This window comes from Belonocnema kinseyi, chromosome 1 (assembly GCF_010883055.1).
Source record: "Belonocnema kinseyi isolate 2016_QV_RU_SX_M_011 chromosome 1, B_treatae_v1, whole genome shotgun sequence".
NCBI lineage: Eukaryota > Metazoa > Arthropoda > Insecta > Hymenoptera > Cynipidae > Belonocnema > Belonocnema kinseyi.
In genome coordinates this window covers 128971392-128995846 of record NC_046657.1, presented here as the reverse complement: position 1 = coordinate 128995846, position 24455 = coordinate 128971392, and the positions used below count along the sequence as shown (strand labels likewise).

General features: G+C 32.0%; 1 protein-coding gene across 1 annotated transcript; it reads right to left on the bottom strand.

The window, feature by feature from the left end:
• Positions 1-24061, bottom strand: LOC117170359 (epidermal growth factor receptor-like). Its single transcript, XM_033357102.1, has 10 exons — positions 23973-24061; positions 22594-22638; positions 19171-19506; positions 15791-16175; positions 13666-14342; positions 13290-13419; positions 8421-8731; positions 6592-6893; positions 5283-6513; positions 1-446 (listed from the first exon to the last, which is right to left on the bottom strand). The coding sequence occupies exons 1-10, from the start codon at positions 24037-24039 to the stop codon at positions 307-309; spliced, it is 3624 nt and encodes a 1207-aa protein (XP_033212993.1). The 5' UTR covers positions 24040-24061; the 3' UTR covers positions 1-306.
• Positions 24062-24455: the final 394 nt, after the last annotated feature.

Below are 24455 nucleotides of genomic sequence, written 5' to 3'. Positions count from 1 at the left end.
CATTTAAACAAAAAAATTGTCACCATTATTTAAAATGAGGATCATTAAACACACTTATTTTAAGTCATGGCGTTTATACATTTGCTTTACTTATCACTGTAAAGTATAATGTAAATGATATAATTAACATTCATATTTTAAAATTGTGGCATTATCAATAAAATCATCTTCCTGTAATAAAAAAGATTACATCTTTTATGGCAGGATATCAGTAAACGTTTGCGTTTCCTTTGAGGTACATTTTACAATACTGAATTCTCGAATTTGCTCGACACTGCACATGCTACAAATCACCACCACGCTTTTTCAACAGTAAGTAGAGACCAGTGGTAGTGGAAAATTGTCATCTAACAAATAATCAATTTCGACGAAATTTCCTCTATCGGGCCAGGCATAGTATTCTGGATTATCCAGTGAATTCTCGCTTAATCGGTTTGGTTCTGGTTCTGGAAGAAACAAAAATATGGATTGTGAAGTTTCATCATTGATTCTTGGCATAAATTTACATGTACACTACCGAAAGGAAATTTGGGTACATTTTCTTTGACTGTTTGAAAATTCTGACTTACTTTCAAAGAACAAAATCTATGCAAAAACTAAATCTACTACTCTGAGAAAACATTTTTACATGTTTTAACATTATATTACGCATAATTGTGCAATTTATAACGTAGGAATTTAAGTTTATTGCGCTATCACATTGTATTTCTACTGGTGTGATTTCGCGAGGGTTCGAGTAGTGAACAAACGATCACAGGAAAATTGAAAGATAAAGTTTGCATCGATTCCAGGTGAAAGATTCATCGGAACAAAAATTAACCTTGTCAGATGAACTTCACATGAATCGAAGATAATTTCCGATTTGTAACCTTGCCTGGATAATCTTTCATCGTATAATCGCTTCGTTTTTATTCGAGGTGTAGAATTGCGACGCCAGCGCTATCCAGCGTCGTTTAACTTCATTAAATTTGAGAGAAATGGGGATTCCAGTCTGTCAGTTACATTTTGCGTCGACGAGCTCAGAATTATTTTCCTAACCTGAGTTGCAGGTCTTACCTGCAGCAATTTTTTACTTTTTTCTGTGATTGTTTTAACTCATGCTCTGCCTTTTTCCCATTGCTGCTAAAGGCGCCGTATGTCAGACGACAGCAACAAAATTTAACTGCATTTTTTCTGTGATATTAATGCATTATAATATCGTACAAAGCTCCAGGACCTGATTGTACGTTATCATATTGTGCATTCTTGCAATATAGAGGTTTTGCGATATCATTATGCGATATATTTTTCTCCGCGTACTTTGTAAGTAGAATTTTTAGATTTTAGATTTGAAAAATTATAACATTTTATGTCGATTCAGCCTGAATTGAAATTATTTTAATTAAGGAATAAATAGTTATTTGTGATACGAGGACCTTCTGTAGCACTTTTTTTCTTTTTGGCCGATTAATGAAATTCACAGGAGGAAAAGTGCCACTCAGGGGCCGAGTGTCGCACAATATTTTGTGTCACACCAGTCGATCATAAGTGCAAATACGTTCCATAGAGTTCTAATCTAAAAATCCGAGAGAGAATTCAATCCTTCAGAATCCACTCTAATCTGCTTTCAATAAAATTCATTCCAACCTACTCCAATCCATTCCAGTGCAATTCATTTCAATCCATCCAACTAATTCCAATCCAATTGAATCCACTCCAATTCAATAAAATGAATTTCAATCTACTCCTGTCCATTCCAATACAATCCATTCCAGTGCAGTTCATTCCAATCCACTTCAATCTAATCCACTCCATCCAATTATTTCCCATTAAATCCAATCCAATACAATACAATTAATTCTAACCCAATCCAATCCAATTTATTCCAATCCACTTCAATCCATCCAATGCATTCTAAGCCAATCGAATACAATTAATTCCAATCCAATTAATTCTAATCCAATCCCATTAATTCCAACCCAATACAATCCATTCCAATTCACTGTAATCCACTTCAGTCCAATCTACTTCAATACAATTCATATTAATCTAATCAATTATAATTCATTCCAATTCACTCCACCCCAATCCAATCCACTGTAATCGAAACCTATCCACTTTGAACCAATCCACTCCGATCAATTTTTATCCATTCATTTTAATCCAATTCAATCCAATTAATTCCAACCCAATCCTGTCCATTTCAATTCGATTCATTCCAATCCAATCAGCTTAAAACTATTTCAAGCCATCCAATTCATTCAAATACAAAACAATCCAATTCATTCAAATACAATCCATTCCAATCCAATAAAATCTAATCCAATTAAATTAATTCTAATCTAATCCAATTAATTCTAATTTGCCCTAAAACCACTTCAATGCGGTCCAATTCACCCCATTTATTCCAATCCAATTCAATAAAATTCATTCGAATGCAATTCATTCCAATACACTCCAATTCACCATAATCTAATTCAATCAAATTCATTACAGTCCAATCCACTCTGATCCAATCCAATTTATTCTAACCCAATCCAAGCCAATTAATTCCAATCCACTCCAATTTCATCTAATTCAATCCAATCGAATCAATTCAATAAAATTTTAGCGCAATTCACTCCACCCCAATCCAATCCCATTTATTCAAATCCACTCCAATTGGATTAAATCCACTCAAATCCAAGTCATTTCATTTTAATCCAATCCCATTATTTTCAACCCAATCCATTCCAATCTACTTCAACCCACTCTAATCCATCCAATTTAATCCAATCCATTCGAATAGAATCCATTCCAATCTAATTCGTTCTGATTTCCAACCCAATACAATCCATTTCAATCCCCGCCACTCCAAACTACTTAAATCCGCTTAAAAGCATTACAGTCCATCTAATTAATTCCAATTCACTCCAATCCACTTCATCCTAATCCAATCAAATTCATTCTAATCCCATTCATATCAATCCATTCCAATGCCATTTATTCTAATATAATTCACTCCAATCAAATCTACTTCAATTCATCGCAATCCATCTAATCCAATCCACTCCTACCCATTCCATTCAATTCATACCAATCCATTCGAATCCAATTAATTGCAATCCACAATAATCCAATCCAATCAAATTCCTTCTATTCCACTCTGATCCAAACCACTATAATAGAATCGAATCCAAAAGCCATTTCGATCTAATTCATTCTAATCCAATCCAATCGAATTAATTCCAATCCACTCTACTTCATATGAATCTAATTCAATCCATTTGAATCCATTCAATCAAATTCCAGTACAATTAATTTCAATCCAATCCACGCTAATCTAATCAAATCCCTTCCAATCCAAGTCATTCCAATCCACTTCACCCCAATCCATAATATTCATTCCTACCCAATCAATTTGAATAAAATTAATTCCAATCTACTTTGATTCACTCTAATCCAGTCCACTCTAATTCAATCTAATCCAATCCACTCTAATTCACTTCACTCCAATCCACTCTAATTCAATCTAATCCAATCCAATTTATTTATATCAAACTTATTTAAATTCACTCCAATACTATCGAATCCAATCTATCCCGATCCGAAATCTGCAAAGGCGTCTGCTGACCCTCCAGTTATAAAATGTGAAAATGGTTTCACTTTTGTCTGACTTTTACAGTCAGTCACCTACTAGGAACCTGCCGGTACTAAGGCTGGGATGTACGTTAACTAGGATTCACTGAGATTGGAACACGGGCATTCAAAAAGATAGACGAAATTTTTTTGCCCAAGGAATAGAAAAGGATAGAGGTGGATAAGTGGAGGATTTATTTAGGTAGAAAGACTGAGGTTCAAGAAGATAGGGCTATCTTATATTTTAGAATATACGGAAATGGATTCTCTTGGATAGAAAAATAGGAATTAAAAAAGATAAATGAACTTTCTTATTGCCCAACGGATAGAAAAGGATAGATGTGGATAAGTAGAGGATTCATTTATATAGAAAGACAAGGCTTCACGAAGATACGACTATCTTATATTTCAGAAGAGATAGAAATGGATTCAATTAGGCAGGAAAATAGGGATTAAAAGCAATAGACGAAATTTAAGATTGCCCAACGGATAAAAAAAGGATAGAGGTAGATAATTGGAGGATTGCTATCGATAGAAAGACTGGGGTGCAAGAAGATAGGACTATCGTACATTTCAGTAAAGATAGAAATGGATTCACTTGGACGGGAAAATAGGGATTAAAAAAGATAAACGAAATTTAAGATTGCCCAACGGATAGAAAAGGATGGAGGTGGATAAGTGGAGGATTCATTTATATAGAGAGACTAGGCTTCACGAAGATAGGACTATCTTATATTTAAGAAAAGATAGAAATGGATTCACTTGAAAAGAAAACTAGTTATTAAAAAAGTTAAAGGAAATCTTAGATTGCCTAAAGGATAGAAAAGGATAGAGGTAGATAAGTTGTGCATTTATTTAGACAGAAAGACTGGAATTCAAGAATATAAGGCTATATTAGATTTTATAAAATATAGAAAAAGATTCAATGAGATAAGAAGATAGGGATTGAAAAAGAAAGACAAGATTTTGGATTGCCTTACGGATAGAAAAAGATAGTCGTGAATAAGCGAAGGATTCATTTGGAAAGAAACACTAGAATAGGGATGGAGAGTGAAAATAAAAGGATACATGTGGATAAGTGGCGGATAGACACGGATAGGAAGATTGTAATTTAAAAGAATAGAGGTGATTGTAGATTGGAAGAAAGATAGAAAATGATCGAAGGGATAGACGTGGGGTCAAGATGGACACATCGGTTCTTTCCATTTCAATATTAAAAGATAGAAAATGATTCAAGCGGATAAAGACTCTATCTAATTACTTCCAGCAGGGCAGTTAGCGCAAAAATACGTCTACACATGCCAAAGTTGGGGTCTCTGCACTCATCGTACCGTAAAGTAAAAATATAAATTTCCATCAGCCTAAGTACTTATGATTACGGTGTAATAAGAAGAACATTTATTTTTAAAACTAAAAGTTTTTTTTACCTGAATAAAAATTTTGAAAATTTCAGTTTAACTCTTTCATAAACCTAGAAAAGTGTTCCTAAAAATTTGGAAAAATCATAAAATCAAGAGTAAAGCCTACTCTTCTAAACCAAGAGTCTTTTGAAGTATCATGCAAAATTTTTTGAGTTTGATCAAAGAAATTCTCTTCTAGTCATTTTTACACGGGACCAACCATTTCTAGAAAGTTAGAAAATAATGTTTTAATTTAAAATGTGAAGTAATAAATTCATTTCTCACCTCCTACTGTCCCAACTTGTGATGCATACGAAGGTAGTCTCATGTATTTGTCGCCTATAATTGCAAGATACCGGCCCGGATCTCTCGCCATTTTAGCAAACTCCTCAGCTAACTCCTTGAAACATGGCCTAGAGTCCGCGTCAAGCATCCAGCATTTGACCATGATCATGTAAATGTCGATTGTGCAAATTGGTGGTTGTGGCAGTCGTTCACCCTTCTCCAATAACTCCGGGACATTTATCGCATCAATGTTCTCATAAGGCCTTCCTCCGTAGGTGAGAACTTCCCAAATAGTAACTCCAAACGCCCAAACGTCCGATTTGTGAGTAAAAACCCGATTTCGAATACATTCCAATGCTAACCATTTGATCGGCATTTTGCCACCAGCGGCTTTGTACTGCTCTTCGTTAATATCTAATAATTTAGCCAGACCAAAGTCTGTTATCTTAACGCAGGTACTGGTTTGTACTAGAACATTTCGGGCCGCGAGATCACGATGAACAAGTCTTCGCTCTTCCAGATAAGCCATACCTTTTGCAATTTGTGTGCACCAATTCAACATCAGTTTTGATCCAATCCTGTCTTTTTTATTACGCACAAAGTCCAGGAGACAACCAAGAGGCATCAACTGCGTGATTAGCATCATTTGCGAAGTCATGCAGACTGCTAAAAGCTGATGAAGATTGGGATGGTCGACAGTGGCCATGATGTAAGCTTCGTCAAGAAACTCTTTTGACGTGTTAATATTAGCACCTTCATGAAGCACTTTGATGGCGACTGGGATTTTTATATGTTCCCCTTCTGGCTCCCACACACCCTTGTAAACATTACCGAAAGCACCAAATCCGAGGATATCACCTATTCTCATTTCTTCTTCTTTGATAATACGAAGTTTAGCAAGATTTGGTTTCAATCCAGTTATTCTCAAAGGTTCGTTGATATCCAAGCCTGCTAAAGCCATCGTCATTTTAACAGTATTCTCTTTATTTTTCATTCGTTTGCATTTAACGTATATCGTAAATCCTATCAATGAGAAGAATACTGAAACGCTCACAACGGTACCAGCCGCTACAAATATATTAAATTCAACTTCTTTGTATAGAGCAGCAGGCGTTAAAGAGCAGAACGGTTCATTGATAAATGAATCGTCTTCTGGAAATATTTTGTAATATTCTGGGGGACATATCTCTGTGCAGTTGAAAGCTGTACTGTTGTCTACTGGATCACCTCCCTGTAAAATATGTAAAAATTATTTCTAAACTAAAGAAATCTGTACGGTCCGAAAAGTCTTTTAAATATCACTACTTACAGGAAATATTTTGAAATTTCGACATCTGTAACATTCATTTTCTCCTGGTCCAAAACACTCACGACATTCTCCGTGACAAGGTAAACACAACTGTGTATCTGGTTCAATGTAATGATCCGATGGGCATTCGTCCTCGCATTGCTCGCCCTTTTTATATTTAACACACTCCTGACACACGTCCTCGTGAAATCCATAGTTTGTACATCTTTTGCAACGTGAGTGACATTTTCGACAAACTGCTTTTCCAGCAAGTGGTTTTAGAAGTCCTTGCTCTTGTGGGCTAATCCATTCGTAAAAATAACCTTTTGAAGCACAATTATATTAATTAATCATTATTATTTTTGACAATCTTTAATTCTCCTGATACAGTCAAAACTCCTTTATCGAAACCGGACCGAAATTAATGAGACTCGTTTGCCGCAACTCGGCGGGGAAAGCAGTTTATCCCTACCTTTCAGCATTTGACTGTTTGTCTCTTTCGCTTTCGCCTTCTCTCGCAGGTTCGCGCTGGCGCGCAGAGTGGCGCAGAGCGATCATATGAACGTGACATGTAAGGTTAGCTGATGAAAACATCGGTTTATTTTTTTTGTGACAATTTTTTTCGCTGCTTAATTAACCGTGAAAAATATCGCGAATATGGAAACTGGAGAGCAAACGAGAAAAAAAGGTACATGTGTGTTTTAATGAGGACAAGAGGATATGACGAGCTTAATCCATATGGAGAACATCGTCGAAACTTCTTTGTACAATGTGTATAAAAAAGTGACTGAGCTTATTGAAAATTCTTAAAACATGTAAAATTTAAGTTTTTAAATGTAAAGTTCTGTAATTTTTCGGCATAATTGACTTTCCACCCTCTCCTGTTATAAACAAGAGTTTTACATAGAATTAAAATAATAACTATTTTTATCAATATTCGTAGTTTCCTATTTATTTTAAGAAGTGGAAGATTGTACAATTTCAATCTTTAATTTTCGTTTTTTCCTGATCTTTTCCTTATCACAATAAAATTTTAATGGAACAAATTGATGTTAGTTCGAAAAAATTTTTCATCTCATTTGTTGACTCATGAGTTTCGATGAATCAAAAAATATATTGATTCCATTTACAATTGTTTCTAGTACATTTGACTATGTTATTACTGAAAAAATTGTAATTTATGCAGAAATATCAATTTATTTTTTTCACAAAGTAATTTTTCTCATTAAATTTGGTAATTTTTGAAAAACACTGTATTTATTCACTTACGAATAAATGCTGATTCATTCGAAAAAATTAATTTTATTAATTAATTGCGCTATGATCATTCGTATAGTCCATATTTAAGTATAAGTTTTTTAAGATTAATTTTATGTTTGCCATGAGCGCATGTAACAAAAAAAATTTCTTTATTTTCAATATCGTTAGAACCAGAGTTTATAAACTTATTAAATCCCAAAATCGAAAATAGCGCATCTCTTTCCTAGTTCAGAAATGACGTACACTAACAACGGACAAAAAGTTCAAACGCCCCTTCTTTTTTCCGTCCCGTAATGATCAGCCTATATCGCCTCGCACTAGAGTCAATTAGTGGGGGTTAGAGGAAAGGAGCGCGGTTGCGCTAGACGAAACCCTGGAATTGCGCTGGATGAGCGTTGCGATAAATGAGTGTTGCGATAGAGGAGTTTTAACTGTATTTCCTTCATGTTCTTTAACAAGAATAATTTGTAGAACAACAAAAACTGTACGAATAATAAAAGTAGAATATAATAGAATGAAATAGGATAGAATAGAATAGACTTTGAGATACAATGATTAATTATCGCGATTATAATTTCAATTAAATTTACCTTCAGGGCATGATTCTGTTTTCTGCAAACAAACTTCGGGTACGTCGCCATTCATTATAGCTTTTTCACAACTGTGGCATCCAAGCGGTCCAATATTATTTTTGGGTCCTACGCAACCACCCACACAGTTACTGTGACAGTTTTTACACAAACCACTGACGTTGTATTTTGATAACGGACATTCCGGAACGCAGAAAGGACCATCTCGTACATGTTTACACTTTTCACAGTGTTCAGAACTTGGTCCTGTGCATGTACCATTACACTCTTCGTGGCATGGTTTGCAAATTTTTGAATCCGCTTGGTAGATACTAAGAAAAATACAATACTATTTAGGCTAATAAGTAAGAAAAATGCAGAAATAAAAAAGCAGTTCTTTTAACGTTTAGATTGCTGGTGCGGATCCGGAGGGGGCACGGTGCCCCCCCCCCCCCAGCCCAGACTCAAATTTTTCAAATAAGATAATTAAAATTTATTATAATAATACTGGAAAGCGATTTTCCTCTTTGCATACGGATATAGTGAAGTCCGAAGACAAATTAATTCTCAGAAGACAATTATTATCCGATAAAAAATTTTTTTTTTAATGAAAGCTAATAAAATTTCGCATCAAACTATCATGACCGATTTTTAAATTTGTCTATTTTGTTTTGTTTATTTGTATCAAAAATGAAACAAAAAATTGACTTGTGATGTATGCCGGTTTTTTTAAAATGATTTGATTCAATCGAAAATACCTAGAAAATTGAAAGCAACTATCCAAAAAAGATGTACAAATGTAAAGAAATTTATTGAATTTTTTATAAATAAGTAAGTGAATGAAAATGGTTTCGTGGGGATTGGCGGCGATTCATCATTTGATTTGCACTAAATTTGAACAACTTATGGACAAAAACAGTTTTTTAGTTGAATTAATAAAATTTAATAAATAATTCTTTATTTAAAAATCAATTTTTATAAACAAATATCCATCAGGTATTTTTTATGGAATACATCAAGTTTCTGCTATGTAATAGATCATACATTACTTGTAAATAAAGCCTAAGTATCATATTTGGTCACCAAATAAAATTTAATTAATTTCCTTAAATTACCTTAAATAACAAATTGACTATTTGGCTATTTTTGAAGGTACAAACTTGATTTTTTCGATGCAATTACCTTTAAATAACTAACTTCTAAATTTTTTAACATTTTGATGACAGTAAACATTTTATTAATGTGAACAATGATTGTTCAATCAAATTTTTATCATAATATAAGATTTGTATAAGTATTTCACAGGTGGGGATATTATTATGAAATCAAACTAATACTAAGAAAAACATTGTCTGTTTTACTGATATCTTCGAAACTGCATGTGATATAATATTATGTAATGTCATAAAGGAATAATTTCCGTTAATCGAAAAAGAAAGTCAAGCACATATTAATTAAGTTTCTTTAATAAATCATAAATTTTTATCAAATAATGACAAGAGATTATTGCCAAATAATTTTAATTATATTCCACACGAAAAAAAATAGTTAACGAATGTATCAGCCCAGAAAAATTTGTTTACCACATTGTTAATAAAAATAAGAATAGTGGATCGTTATCGAACTATCAAAAGAGCTGATTACACAAAAAACAAGTTTAAATGATGAAAAATAGCTAAATAATGCATTGTTTAGTTAAATTTGGTTAAAAAATTATCAAATGTTATCGATTAATAGCAAAACATAATTGCCAAATAACTCGTTGATAATTCCCAGAAAAAAGCGGTATTTTATTTGTAAATACATAAAATGATAAAAATTTGTTTAAACAATTGTCGTTTACAATAATCAATTATTTACTATCATCTAAATGTTCTTAACATTTTTGAAGATAATTATTTACACTTAATTCTATCGAACAAATCAAGTTTGTATCTTCAAAAATAGCCAAATAGTGCATTTGTTATTTAAGGTAATTTAAGCAAATTGATTAACTTTTATTTGATGACCAAATATGATACTTAGGTTTTATTTCCAAGTAATGTATGATCGATTCCACAGCAGAAAGTTGGTTTATTCCATCAAAAATACATGATATGGATATTTGTTTATGAAAATTGCTTTTAAAATAACAAACTATTCATTAACTGTTATTAATTCAACTAAAAAACTAAAACCGGTGTACTTCAAAAGTCAAATTTTTTTTATTTTTATTATTAAATAAACTAAAAATAAACCAAAATTTAAAAATTGACCATGACAGTTCGATACGAAAATTTATTAGCTTTTATTTTTAAAAAAGTTAGAATCGGATAATAATCATTCTTCGCTTCGTTATAAGAAGAAAATGTTTGCCTTTATGATACCAAAATTTAAAGCTGACACCAAGAAATGAAGACATGCGAAAATCAACCAGTGATTGCATAAATTAAAAAAAATAAGACTTAAAAATCAGAATATTGTGTGTTTTAAAATGGAAAAATGACAGAATTATTATTATTATTATTATTATTATTATTTTATTCTAATTCTTTCAATCATGAACTCATTTAGTTTACAATGCGTAATTATAAAATCTTTTACCATCAAATATATCCGTTTTCAGTCTTTATTTTTTAGGGTACATTTTCGATAAAAATAATTTTAAAGTGCAATTTTCAAGACCTACACAATACAAAAATAAAAGCTTTTGAAATTAAATTTAGTTGACAAAGACATTTGAAGTTCATAACTGTAAAATATAAATTAATTAATGATCTTTAAAATTCAACTGTAGTTCGTGTATTTGAAAATAAAAAATACTTGAATTATTTTACAGGGCGATTCTAAATCTCTTAAAATTAAACATTTTACAGATTTTGACGTTAAAAATTGAACTACTTCAATTCAAAAGTATTAGTAGATAATCAAAACCTAAACTTCCGACCGTAACTTTATAAACAATCTGTTGTTTTAGTATAAAATATCCCTTTTTTAACCAATTCAATTTAAACATTTTTATTGAAGAAAAAGAGTTATTTTTTAATAGTCACCAATGTTTGGCTGTTTATTTAAAATTAATAATTACAAAGAACCACAGAATTGTTTTGGGAGTCTATTGGGATTCTAATAGGTATACTTTATGTTTTGGGGTCGCTGAACACCAATCCATTCGCAATGATTGAACCAGCACGTCAAGATTTGCAGTAAAATTCAAAAAATGGTTAAAAACATGGAATTTCTACATACATTTCGTTCCCATACCTGCAAGCCCCAAACCCACAAACCCCAAATCAACAAGCCCGAAACCAACTGGCCCCAAACCCACAAGCTCCATGTCAACAAACCCACAAACCCCAAACCAAAAATATCCAAACCCACAAACTCCAAATCCACAAATCTACAAACTCCGAACCCATTAACCCCAAACCCACCAACTCCGAATTATACCAATTTTTAAATTGATATTATAAGATGTGATGTATTGGGTTTTGTACGTTTGTGGGTTTGGAGTTTGTATGTTTGTGGATAAGGAGCTCGTGAGTGTGGGGTTTGTACGTTTGCGGGTTTGGGGTTTGTGGATAAGGAGCTCGTGAGTGTGGGTTTTGTACGTTTTTGAGTTTGGGGTTTGTAGGTTTGTGGATAAGGAGCTCGTGAGTATGGGTTTTGTACGTTTGTGGGTTTGGGGTTTGTAGGTTTGTGGATAAGAAGCTCGTAAGTGTGGGGTTTGTACGTTTGAGGGTTTGGGGTTTGTAGGTTCTTAGATGACCTTGGGTAGTTGGAGTTTGTGGATTTGGAGCTTGTTGGTTTGGGATTTGTGGGTTTGTTGATATGGAGCTTGTGGGTTAGGGGATTGTTGGTTTGGGGTTTGCGGTTTTGGGGTTTGTTAGTTTCTGGGTTTGAGGCATGTTAATTTGGGGTTTGTAGGTTTGTAGATTTGAGGACGCAATTTATGCAGAAATTCCAGATTTTTAAACATTTTTGGAATTTCATTGCAAATCCTGACGTGCTGGCTCAATTCTGCGAATGGATTCGTGTTCAGCGAACCCAAAAACATAAAGTATACCTATTAGAATCCCAGTAGACTGCCGAACCCATTTTGTGGTCCTGGGTTATAAATAAAATATTAAAGACCAAACAATTCGAAACTGAATTGTTTGAAACAGAAAGCCTTGAATCTTTAAAATTTCAGAAAGCTACATTTAAACTTAGAACGTCACAATGTTAATTTTAATTGTTCTGTTCAAAAAAATTTTATTTGTACGTGAAAATGTTTAATTCTGAAGTGCAAATAACAGATAAAAATTTATTCAATTAGAACAAATGCGAGTAAATTGAGGAAATACTTAGAATTTCTTAAATAAAATTTTGAAGTTTTTCAAGCATTTTTAAAGGTTTAAAAATAATAAAATTTAAGAAGATCTTAAAAGATTTCCAAAAATGTATAAATTATAATGTGAAAGATTTTGAGGCAGATTCTTTTAATAATGCCTAAATTTTGCTGTTTAAAAATAATCTTTTTATGGTTTATGCTTGACTTCGAAAAGTTTATGAATATTTTATACTTGTTAATTAATGATTATACCATGGCAGACAAGACGCATCTTATAAATATAAAAATATGGTTCCCATTTGAACGTTTGCTAATTATATTTATAAAATTCATGATTAATATATTTATGCAATATATAAAAAAATCAAAGCGAAGTAATAACTTTAAAATTAATATTAATCTCCCTCTTGAGAGTGGGAGGGGAAGGCTAATTATTGCTTCCCCCCCTTCTCTGGATCCGCGCCTGTTAGATTGTGGTGTAAAATTACCTTCCATCCGTGATCTCAGTAAGACATTAAATATTAAAAATCAGAATAATTATGAGCAGTCAAATTTGCATTTTTTTGTTGCCTACTTACCCAGGTATTATGCTACAGTTTTCAACACACACATTTCCGAGTTTGAAGTTCTTGCACGTGATACATTGCTCTGGACCAGCGCCCCAACACCCCTCTGAACATTGTTCATCGCAAATTAAACCTTCTTTAACTGAAAAAATAAAATTTTCGTTTTTAGTAATGATTTTGTTTTTTCGTTAAAAGTCAAGTTTTCTTCAAAGAAAATCTCCAGAAATTCCAGTTGAAAAATGTGCATCGAGATAAGTGTCGATGCTCGAATTTCGAGTTTCAAAAACATTCAAAAAATTCACTGACTTGACAAATAATTCACGGACGAATTCTTAATTACAATTTAACAATCGGGCATTAACTACAATATTTCGGATGAGACACTTACTGCATTCGCTTTCAGGTTTGTTGTTCTGTATTAAAATCTCATACTCTGGAGATTTTTTGAGCTTTTTCCAATTTGTACTTTGGGCATAACAGAGGTTTTTATTTTCCAATATGGCGATCGTGCCTGAGGAGATTTTTTTCAAGGACCTGAGATCCATAGAAACCAAGGTAGTTTTTACGATATAAAGCGAAGAGAAATACTCAGTAAGAACTCTACCACCAATTACTTCTAAATTTCTGAAGTATGGAAGAGAAGTAAAGTTTTCATTAGCAGCCTGGATGTTCAAGAAACCAGTGATTTCCTTCAAGGTGCTAAAAACTTCCAATTTTTCCGGATGCATTGCTGTATATCTGGGTCCAAATATAAAATTGGATGATATGTCCTGATAGCCTGAAAAACTTTGATCCAAAATTGTGATCGAGCCCTCAATTATAGTGCAATCTTTGAAGCTGTCGATATTGCCCGAATGAAGTTTGTCAACACCTTGACAGATTTTAGGACAAGGTCCATCGCATGGAACACATTCCCCGTTCAAAGCCTTCTTCTTGGCTGGACACGATCTTACGCAAGCTCCGTTATCTTTTAAAAGATGCTCAGGACATTTTCGTACACAGGTGGCACCATACGCGTATTTTCCATCTGGATTAGTTTCCCAAGAATACGTTGTTGGATTGTATCTGAAAAAACAAACATAATACCACATTTTGATGAATGGCTAGCGGAAACGTAATGGTATTTTTGATCTAGCTGAATTCAAATCTTTGAACGCCCAGGTAAAAATGTCTGCACAGGAACCTTGGAGGATCCTGCACATACGAGGTCTGTTAAAAAAATACGCGGACTGTTTGAATTTCGCGGCTGGAGTTGGTTTCAGGAGAATCCGCTTGGTGTCGCTAAGTTCGTACAGATCAGCTGTTTAAGACGCGGTATTCCAGTCGCAGATATCTTCATTTATTGATAAGCTACACGGTTTTAAGTAAAGAGTGTTTTTTTGTTTGTTTCTCGGATTGTAAAATGGAAAGCCTGAAAGAGCAACGAATTGCTGTGAAATTTTGTGTGAACTCGGGAAATCTGCAACTGAAACATTTTCCATGCTCAGCACGGCCTACGGTGATGTTGCCATGAAGCGTACTGCATGTTTCAAGTGACATGAACGTTTCAAGGGTGGCCGACAGTCGGGCGTCCTTCAACGTCAACTGACGACCCACACGTTGACAGAATCAACACCCTGGTGCGCGAAAATCGACGTCTGACCATTAGGGAGCTTCCCGAAGAGTGTGGGATATCAGTTGGATCTTGTTACGAGATTTCGACCGAAAATTGAAGATGCACCGCGTCACTGCGAAATTTGTGCAACGCTCCAGCTCACTCAGCACTCAGAACTCGTGAGTTTTTGGCCAAACACTCGATTACTGTTCTTCCCCACCCCCCATACTCACCTGACCTTGCTCCTTGTGACTTTTTCTTGTTCCCAAAACTAAAAAAAACCCCTCAAAGGAAGAAGATTTGAGACGATTTCGGAGATTAAGGCAAATGCGACGAAGGAGCTGAAAGCCATCACAAAAAAAGCATACCAGGACTGTTTCAACAAGTGGAAACACCGTTAGGATAAGTGTGTGCGTTGGGGAGGAGAGTATTTTGAAGGAGACCCAGACGTGTAACTTCCAAATAAAGTACTTTTTTTATGACCTCAAGCCGCTTAATTTTTGAACAGACCTCGTATCCTAAAAGCTCTTGGCAAGCGAAGTGCTTGGAATTCAGATAAAATTTGAAAAAAACTACGCAATTAGATTGTGCCACAGGAAAAAAGTATCTAAAATTTATCTGAACTTTATAAACGAAGACTTAAGTTAGAAATATGTAAACAATATAGTCCAAATGTAAATACAGTGAAACTCTTTAACAGCCCTCCCTTCTATAGCCCTTTCGAGAATTGAGGCCGCGCCGCATGTAGGCGTAACAGGAGCTGCGCGGGATATGCGGCTGTCACTTAGGCGAGCACTCAAGCATGAACAAACAAAAGCGGAGCGGGCTATAATGAGTTAGTTCCCACCCACCGTCAGCCCTACAATTGGCGCTATAGAAGAGTTTCACTTTAATATAAAAAAGATAAAATACTACTCACTTTTGCATAGGTGGACATTCCTGCGTGCAGACGCCATTATCAAAAAAGTTCTTGCAAGCAAGACAGTCGCTCTGTTTCGGTCCACGACAACCGCCTGCGCAAAATAGATGGCAACATTCTCGGGGATTTGATCCGAAGCATCTACCCTGCCAGCACTGTGGCGAACAGTTCATTTTTGAAAATTTTTGACAGTTTTCTGGTCCTTCTCCCCAACAGCCCTGCTCGCAGCTTTTGTCGCATTCGGAACATGCTCTCGCAGGCGAAGTAAAATTGTAAACATATTCATACTTTGCCCCCGATCCCGTGATTATCTCGTCCCAATTAATGGTCTTAATGTGACAAAGATTATAGTTGTTTACAATACCGACGCTGCCATTCAAAATATCTGTGAAGTATAAGATCAATTATAGACTGCACCATGCCCCTCGACAATCTAAATTTTAATTGTTTTTTATTGTTATATCATTGAGGAAGAAGAAAAAAAGCAAGATTTTTTAAACCCTCAAGTGCTAAAACGGGTCCCTGAGACCCGGGCGTTTTTTTTCAGCAGAGTTTTTTTTTCAAAAATTGTTCTCTTTTTTAGAAAAATATTTATTATACTAAATTAATTTTCATATATATTTTTACAATATAAATTTGTTCGAGAATGAGCTACAACTAAAAAAATTGAGTTTAATCTATTTAAACCGCAGATATTTGAGTCTGAAGTTTGCTGGGGTCTGCTGGGCACACTCTAGGTAAAAAGACTTATGAATTTATTGCCGCTTTTTATTCTCGTTCTGACGAGTCATACATTTAGTAAAAATAATAAAAAATACTCCAAATCTGTGAATAAACCGCTGCAAAATTAGCAATTTCTGTTGATTTCAAAACGTCCCGCATAACTTGTATAGTCCTGTATTGTTTAAATTTTCTAAAATAATAGAAAAAGTAATATTTTTAGACATTTTTGATACGTTTAAGAATAAAATTTATCACTTTTTTACTTAAATTTCGCAGTATTGTCTTAGTGGCCAATTCTAACATCAAATTTTTTCAACTGCTTAGGCAGGTAAGTAATTTAATAGTGAATGTTGAAAATTTAATTATTTTTTTACAAAAATTAATCTTTTTGTTTTAAAATTAAATATTTTTGTTCAAAAGTCATCCCGTTCGGTAAAAAATTCAATTGTTTTGTAGAAAATTCGTCTTTTTGACTTGAAAATTCAACAGCTTGTTTGCAATCTTTTCTCTTTCTTTAATGGCAAATCTTTTTTTATTAATATTTCAATTATTTTATTGAAAATTCTTGTTATTGGTTCGAAAATTTATCTTTTTAATTATAAATTTCATTTTTCTTGAGCAGAAATGCAACTTTTTGGTTGAAAATTAATGTTTAGGTTGAGGCTTTAACAGTTTAATTTAAAATTCGTTTTTTTTTCAAATCATTCAACTGCTTCCAATTTGTTATTAAAATCTTTTTTGGATGAAATATCAACTTTTATATTTTTTGATAAGAATTCACCTTTTTGGTTAACCTGATGCTTCAATTTTCTAAAAAATTGTTGAAGTTTAAAATCAAAAACGCTAATTTCCTACTAAAAAAGAAATTCTTATCAAAAAATATAATAGTTCATATTTTAACCAAAAAATGTTTTAATTATAAATTAAAAACACTTGAATTCGTTAAAAAAAAAAAACAATTTTCACCCAAAACAATTTTCACCCAAACCGTTCGAATTATAACAACAAAAAATGCCTATCGAAAGAGATAAATTTGCAACCAAGAAAGACTTTTCAATAGAAAAATAAAAAACCAAATTGTTGAATTTTCTATCAAAATAATATGATTTTCAAACCCAAAAATATGAATTTTCTAAGAAAGAGTTAATTTTCAATTAAACGTATTAATTTCCGACCAAAGTATTGAATTTTTAAGCCAAAAACAAGGGATTTCTACAAACCAGTTATATTTCTAACTCTAAAATATAAATATTCATCAAAAAATTTCAATTACAACCAAACAGTGAAATTTTTAAGCAAAATATAAATTTTGTACAAAGTAGTACAACTTTTAACCGAGTAGTGGATGTTTGAATAAAAAAAAGTGAATTTTTATTAAAAAGATAAAATAGTTGATATTTTAAGTGAAAAATTTTTTAATTACAAATTAAAAGCAGTTGAACTTTCAGGTCGAAAAGACGAATTTTCTATAAAACTAATGCATTTTTTACCGAACGGCATGAATTTTTAACAGAACAATTTAATTTTTAAAAATAAATGTACTAATTTTAATTAAGATGAATTCTAAATCAAAAATATAATTGTAGACTTTAATAAAAAAAATGAATTGTCATTCCAAAAAGACAAGTTTTATTCAAAACAGTTATATTTTCAACTCGAAAATATAAATTTTTTACATCAAAGTTAATTTACAACCCAACAGTTGAATTTTCAAGTTAATCGATAATATTAACCTTATTAATATTCATAATATTCAATATTAATCTATAATATTTATAATATTCAACATAAATCTCTGATATTAAATTTTAATGCATACTTCTCATTTTTATCGAAAAATTAAATTTGTAAGTTACTATTAAATTAGAAAATTTTAGGTTAGTATTGGAGGTTGCAGTAAAGTACTTTGAGCAACTTTTTTCGAATGAATAATCAATTAAAGGACAAGCGTGGAGCTTATAAACTATATTTTTAATATTAATTTAATTCAATAATATCTTCAGTTATTCTTTTAAGCAAAATCTTAACATGCTGGTATGAATTTTATTAAAAAAAGAAAGAAAAATAAATATCTTATGATTTATAACAATCTATTCTTGCTTTTTAGTGTATTCTATAATTAAAGGGTGCGCGGTCTAAACCTGTTAACTAAAATTTCCGAAATTTTACACGGCGAAGGAAAATTGTTGTTATTTTTCCAATTTCCAATATTTGAAAAAAATTTTTTTGTTCATTTAGTAGAGAAAAATAATACACGTTACTTTTATAACAATTGAATCAAAATTGAAAGATATACGACAATTGAAAGCTATTCACATGTAATCTACAAGGGGTCCAGCGGCCTAAACCTGTTATCTGCAGTGTTTTACGGCGCGTTTTCTATATTTTTGCACGTGCTCGCATTTTTATGCGTAAGCAGTTAACACGCCGTAAGCAGTTAACAGGTTTAGACCACAGACCTATTCTCTGGATACCAAAACGCGATTTTCGAAAATTCAATTAAAGAAAGAACTCAAAGAAATTTGGCCGTTTCGCTTGCGGGATATCAACTGCAAATAAAAAATGTTCTCGAAAATACAAAAAATCATTTTTTTCTAAATGTCAGTTAACAGGTTTAGACCGCAGATCCTTCAATTAATCCTGTTCTCTGATCTTACCTCTGAGTGCCGGCATTTCCAGGTTGTACATTTGAGACATTGTAACAAATAGAGAGTACTTGGTCTCAACGTACTGCAATTTAAACACGTCTCTGCCGCGAATGATCTGCAACCTTGGCAGAACGATTCTGCGCACATCGACATGGCTAATAAGGACATAGCCGGTGACTTCTCGGATATGTTGGAGGAAACTGAGGTCGTGGGTTTCGCTGTGGAGCCATGTAATTTCCAAATTACCATCAACATAAGTACAGTTGGTGTACCGGTCTCGAAGGTTCCGGTAGTGGTGCTGCTGATTGGAGGGCACAGATAAACGACCATTGGTTCCAATACAAACTGTAACAGAAAATATAATATTTAATTTATTGATTTTCATACATAAATAAAAAAAAGGATTGAACAACCACTGTATGGTTCTACTGGGAGCAACCATCATCTAAAAATGATACGGGCCCCCATTAGAACCGCGGTAAATCACACTTATGACCAAGTCTCACGACTGTGAGATGGATGGTAACATTATATATAATGCCTAGGGATGATATATATTACCTGATTATATATTAAGCATTCTATATGATTCCTAGTCAATTCAGAAAAACCATGTTATTAAATGCGCACTATATACATTGCCTAGGTATTCTATATAATTTCTAGGCATCATATATATTGCCTGGACATTTCAGGCATAGTAGGTATTTGAATATTTATTATATACATTGCATCGGCATTCTATATAATCCATAAAAAATCTATATAATCCCTAGGTATTCCATATATTCCCTGGGCATTATATATAATTCCCAGAAATTTCAGGCAAAATAGTTAATTGAATACTTAACATATACAATGCCTAGACATTCTATATAATCCATAGGCAATATATATAATCACTTGACATTATATATAATCCCTAGGCATTATATATAATGCCCGGCCATTTCAAGCAAAGTATGTAATTGAATACTTATTACATACATTTCCTAGGCATTATGTATAATGCCCGACCATTTAAGCATAGTATGTGATTAAATACGTATTATATACATAGCCTTAGCATTCTATATAATCCCTAGACATTATATATAATTACCGGCCATTGCAGGCAAAGTATTATATGCATTTCGTAGGCTTTCTATATAGTTCCTAGGCATTATATATAATGCCCGGCCATTTTAAGAAAAGTATGTGATTGAATTCTTATTATATACATTGCCTAGACATTCTATATAATGCCCGACACAAGAGTATAATGCCCAGCAGACTCCAGGCAAAGTGTGTAATTCTCTCTGTTGTACAGATTGCTTAGGCATTATATGCAGGGTGAAGCAATTTATGCTATTATGAGAAATTACTTAGATTTTTCTTTGGATATCGAAAAATGTTTCAGACAAAACTTGAAGGGGGCAGAGGGGGTCGACTACTGGTACAAATGACCTTGACGTTGAATTCGATGTTTAAGGTTAGTTGAAGGTCAAAGTGATTTTTTTAAAATGGGAACCCTTACTTTTGACCCCAGATTTAAAAAAAACGGTCAATTTTATGTTCAAAAGTATGTTTTCATAAAGGGCATGGCAATGCCGAATGAAAGTCAAATTTGCGATAATATTTAAATCATGGGTAACGCTAAAAATAGGAAGTTCATGGTTTTGAGAAAGTCGTGATCATAGTAAATTTAGCTTCATCCGACCTTGCCATGACTGATGAAAATTATAATTTTGAAAATCGAATTCATGGTCATTGGTACCAGTAGTTGACACCCTCTGCCCCCTTAAAATTTTTTCTTTAAATATAAAAATGGGATCTCTCTCCATTGTCGAAAAATCATTGAAAATGCATTTGAAATTGGTTTTCTTCTAGTTTTGATTTTGTTCGAATACGAATCAAAACTTATTTTTCAAATATCACTGCCAGATGTCTGGTTTATAAGGTCCCAAAATATCTCATAACGGAAAAATTGGATTTTGCGAATTTTAGGCGCTAATTAAGATTTTGTTGCAGTTTTTTAAAATACAAATTGTGTATAATACATCAAATACTACTTTCTATTGATAATAAGACTAACTCAAGTTAATAAAAATAATTGTTTAAACAATATAGTATTATTTTCAATAATATTGTCTTTAAATAATGCTGGAAAGTTGTGGTTTTTTCTTAAATATCCAACATATCTTCTACTTTTCGTAATTAGTGTGAATTGTTATGGTTTATAAATATCTTTTCCTATGGTAATGCTAGATAGTTGCGGTTTTTTCTAAAATTTCCAACTTATAGTCCATCCATTTAAAAAAACCAAAACAGCATTATTCTAAGCATTATTCTAAGAGATTATAGTGATAAATAATAATAAATTTCTCAAAAAATTATTTATCTTAAATTTAATTCATTATTGGTTTCCTCTAACTGAAAAGTTGATAAGAAGTTTAAGTAATTTACTATAAGTGTTCGTCAATTTATCAAGCTCTTTTTTAAATGTACACAATAACTACATGTGCACAATAACCAGGGATTATATAGAATGCCTAAGTACTAGATATAATAAGTATTTAATTACATACTTTACCAGAAATGTCCGGACATTATATATAATGCCTAGGGATTATATAAAATGCCCAGGCAATGTATATAATAAGTATTCAATTACATGCTTTGCTAAAATGGCTGGGCATCGTATATAATATGAAGGAATTATATAGAATGGCTAGACAATGTGTATAATAAGTATTCAATTACCTACTTTTCCTAAAATGTCCAAGAATTATACATAATACCTAGCGATTATATAGAGTGTCTAGGCAATGTGCATAATAAATATCTAAATAAATACTTTGTCTGAAAAGGCGGGGTATTATATAAAATGCCTAGGCAATGTATATAATAAGTATTCAATTACATGATTTGCTGAAATGACTATAAATATCCCATTAAGTTCTTTGCCTGAAATGGCCGGGCATTATATATAATGCCTAGGGATTATATACAATGCTCAGGCAATGTATATAATAAGTATTCAATTTCATGCTTTGCTGAAATGACCGGACATCATATATGATATCCAGGAATTATATAGGATGGCTAGGCAATGTTTATAATAAGTATTCAATTACCTAATTTTCCTGAAATGTCCAGGGGTTATATATAATGCCTAGCGATTATATAGAACACGTAAGCAATGTACATAATAAATATCCAATTAAATAATTTGCCTAAAATGGCCGGGCGTCATGTATAATGCCTAGAGATAATATAGAATGCCTAGGCAATGTATATAATTAGTATACGCGCGCGTGTGTGTATATGTAATAAGCCATCCAAATTCTTATTTACGTTTTCTTTTGAAAAGATTTAACTTTTTACCTCATCTTAAAGTTGCTATAAAATCTTTCAAATATGAAAGTTTGAGAAAATAGATATTTCACTTACCTCTAACTGGCGCTTTCGACTGCCAAAATTGGTGATCTGCAAGAGCTAGAAAAAAATACATTGTTTTATTAAAAGTTATCATAAAGTATGCTATTAAAAATTTTGTTAAATTAAGGTTAGGATTTAAATGATTAATTAAGCCATTCTGACAAGAAAATTAACCTATTCGTTTTTAATTTTTGAAAAAAATTAACTAATGGGATTTCTTTAAATAATGGAAAAATAATTAAACAATCTTAATAAATATTCAACTAGACCCTTTTAAATAATTTAGAATATTTATTAATATTGGTTCATCAATTTCCGAATATTTAAAAAATTTGGATTTGTTTATTTTTTCGTTTTAAACATTATTAATATTTCTTTAGTGGAATACTTATCAACAATCTTTGATTAATTTTGTATTGTTTAAATAAATTCACTTTGTTTAAGTATTTTTTTTAAATGTATAAAAATTAAGACTATTGGCCTAGTGGAATATTTAACAATATTGGTTAGTTACATTTTAATTATTTAAACAATTTTCATTTGTCTAAAAAAATGTATTTAAATTTATTTCAGTTTGTCAGAAAAATGTACAGATTTTCTGGAAAAGTCATTGTTTAAACAAATGTAGGTTGTTGAAAATAAATAATAATTTATTAATTATACAATTGGAAAATATTTTAAAATAAATTTTTGTTATTAACGATTATAAACTGCCAGTTAGACAAATTTGTAAAAGACAAATCTTTTTTAAACGAATAGAATTTGCTTACAGAATTAAAAATTAATTAACCAATATTGATCAATGTCCCATAAGACTAACAGTAATAATATTCATTTTAAAAAATCGAAAAAATTAGTTAAACAAATTGAATTTTTGTAAACAATTAAAAATTAATTAACCAATGTTCATAAACATTCCACTAAATAAATAGTGATAAGTTTTAATAAAAAAAGAATTTTTAAAACAAAAATTATTTAAACAAATTCCATTTGTTTAAATAATTGAAAATTAATAAACCATTGTAAATGAATATTCCACTAATCCAATAGTAATAATTTTTAGGGGAAAAACGAATGTTTAAAGAAAAAAAAATGTGGGATATTTAAAATATTTAAAAATCATCTGTAGCTTTATTAGGAATTTTTTTACATTATATATTTCTTTTCCCAGAGTATTTCGTCTTTAAATTAGTAAATTATTTCTTATAGTATCCGAAATCTCCGGGATAGTTGTGAAATTCTATATCGTGGGAAAATTTTCGTGTGAAAAAATCTTGGATCGCAAATTAAAATCAATTTTAATTTAATTATTAAATATTGACAAGTTTTTGAAATAGTTATTATTAGCTCAGTAAACGATGATAAATTATTGATTTCGAGAAGAGACTTACCTGGTGAGAAAATAATTGCGAAGAAAAAAACATTTGCTGCGAGAAGGCTGCGCCGAAACCCAACCATTCTCAATTGGTTCCGAGTTCTGAGGGTACAATTTCTGTCCAAGTATATCTTCATTTATCTATTTCAACGAAACAGTAAGCTCTTGTTTAATTTTAGAACCAAAAATATCATTTATTTTTTAAAGTTTGTAAAAAAAGTACATATTTTCTTGCTTCTCCATTTTAATGTTACAAAAATTGTTTGAAATAGAAAGCGTACCCAGTGGGCACAAAATTTGGCGACTTTTTTACGACATCTTTACGACATCCTATGTCCATGTCCTTTCGGTGTCTTTGAGATATCGTAAAGACATCGTCAGATCATACGACTTATTTAAGATATCGTAAGACATCTTAAAGACATGAACATAGGATGTCGTAAAGTTGTCGTAAAGATGTCGTAACGATGTCGTACATACGTCGCCAAAACTTTGTGCC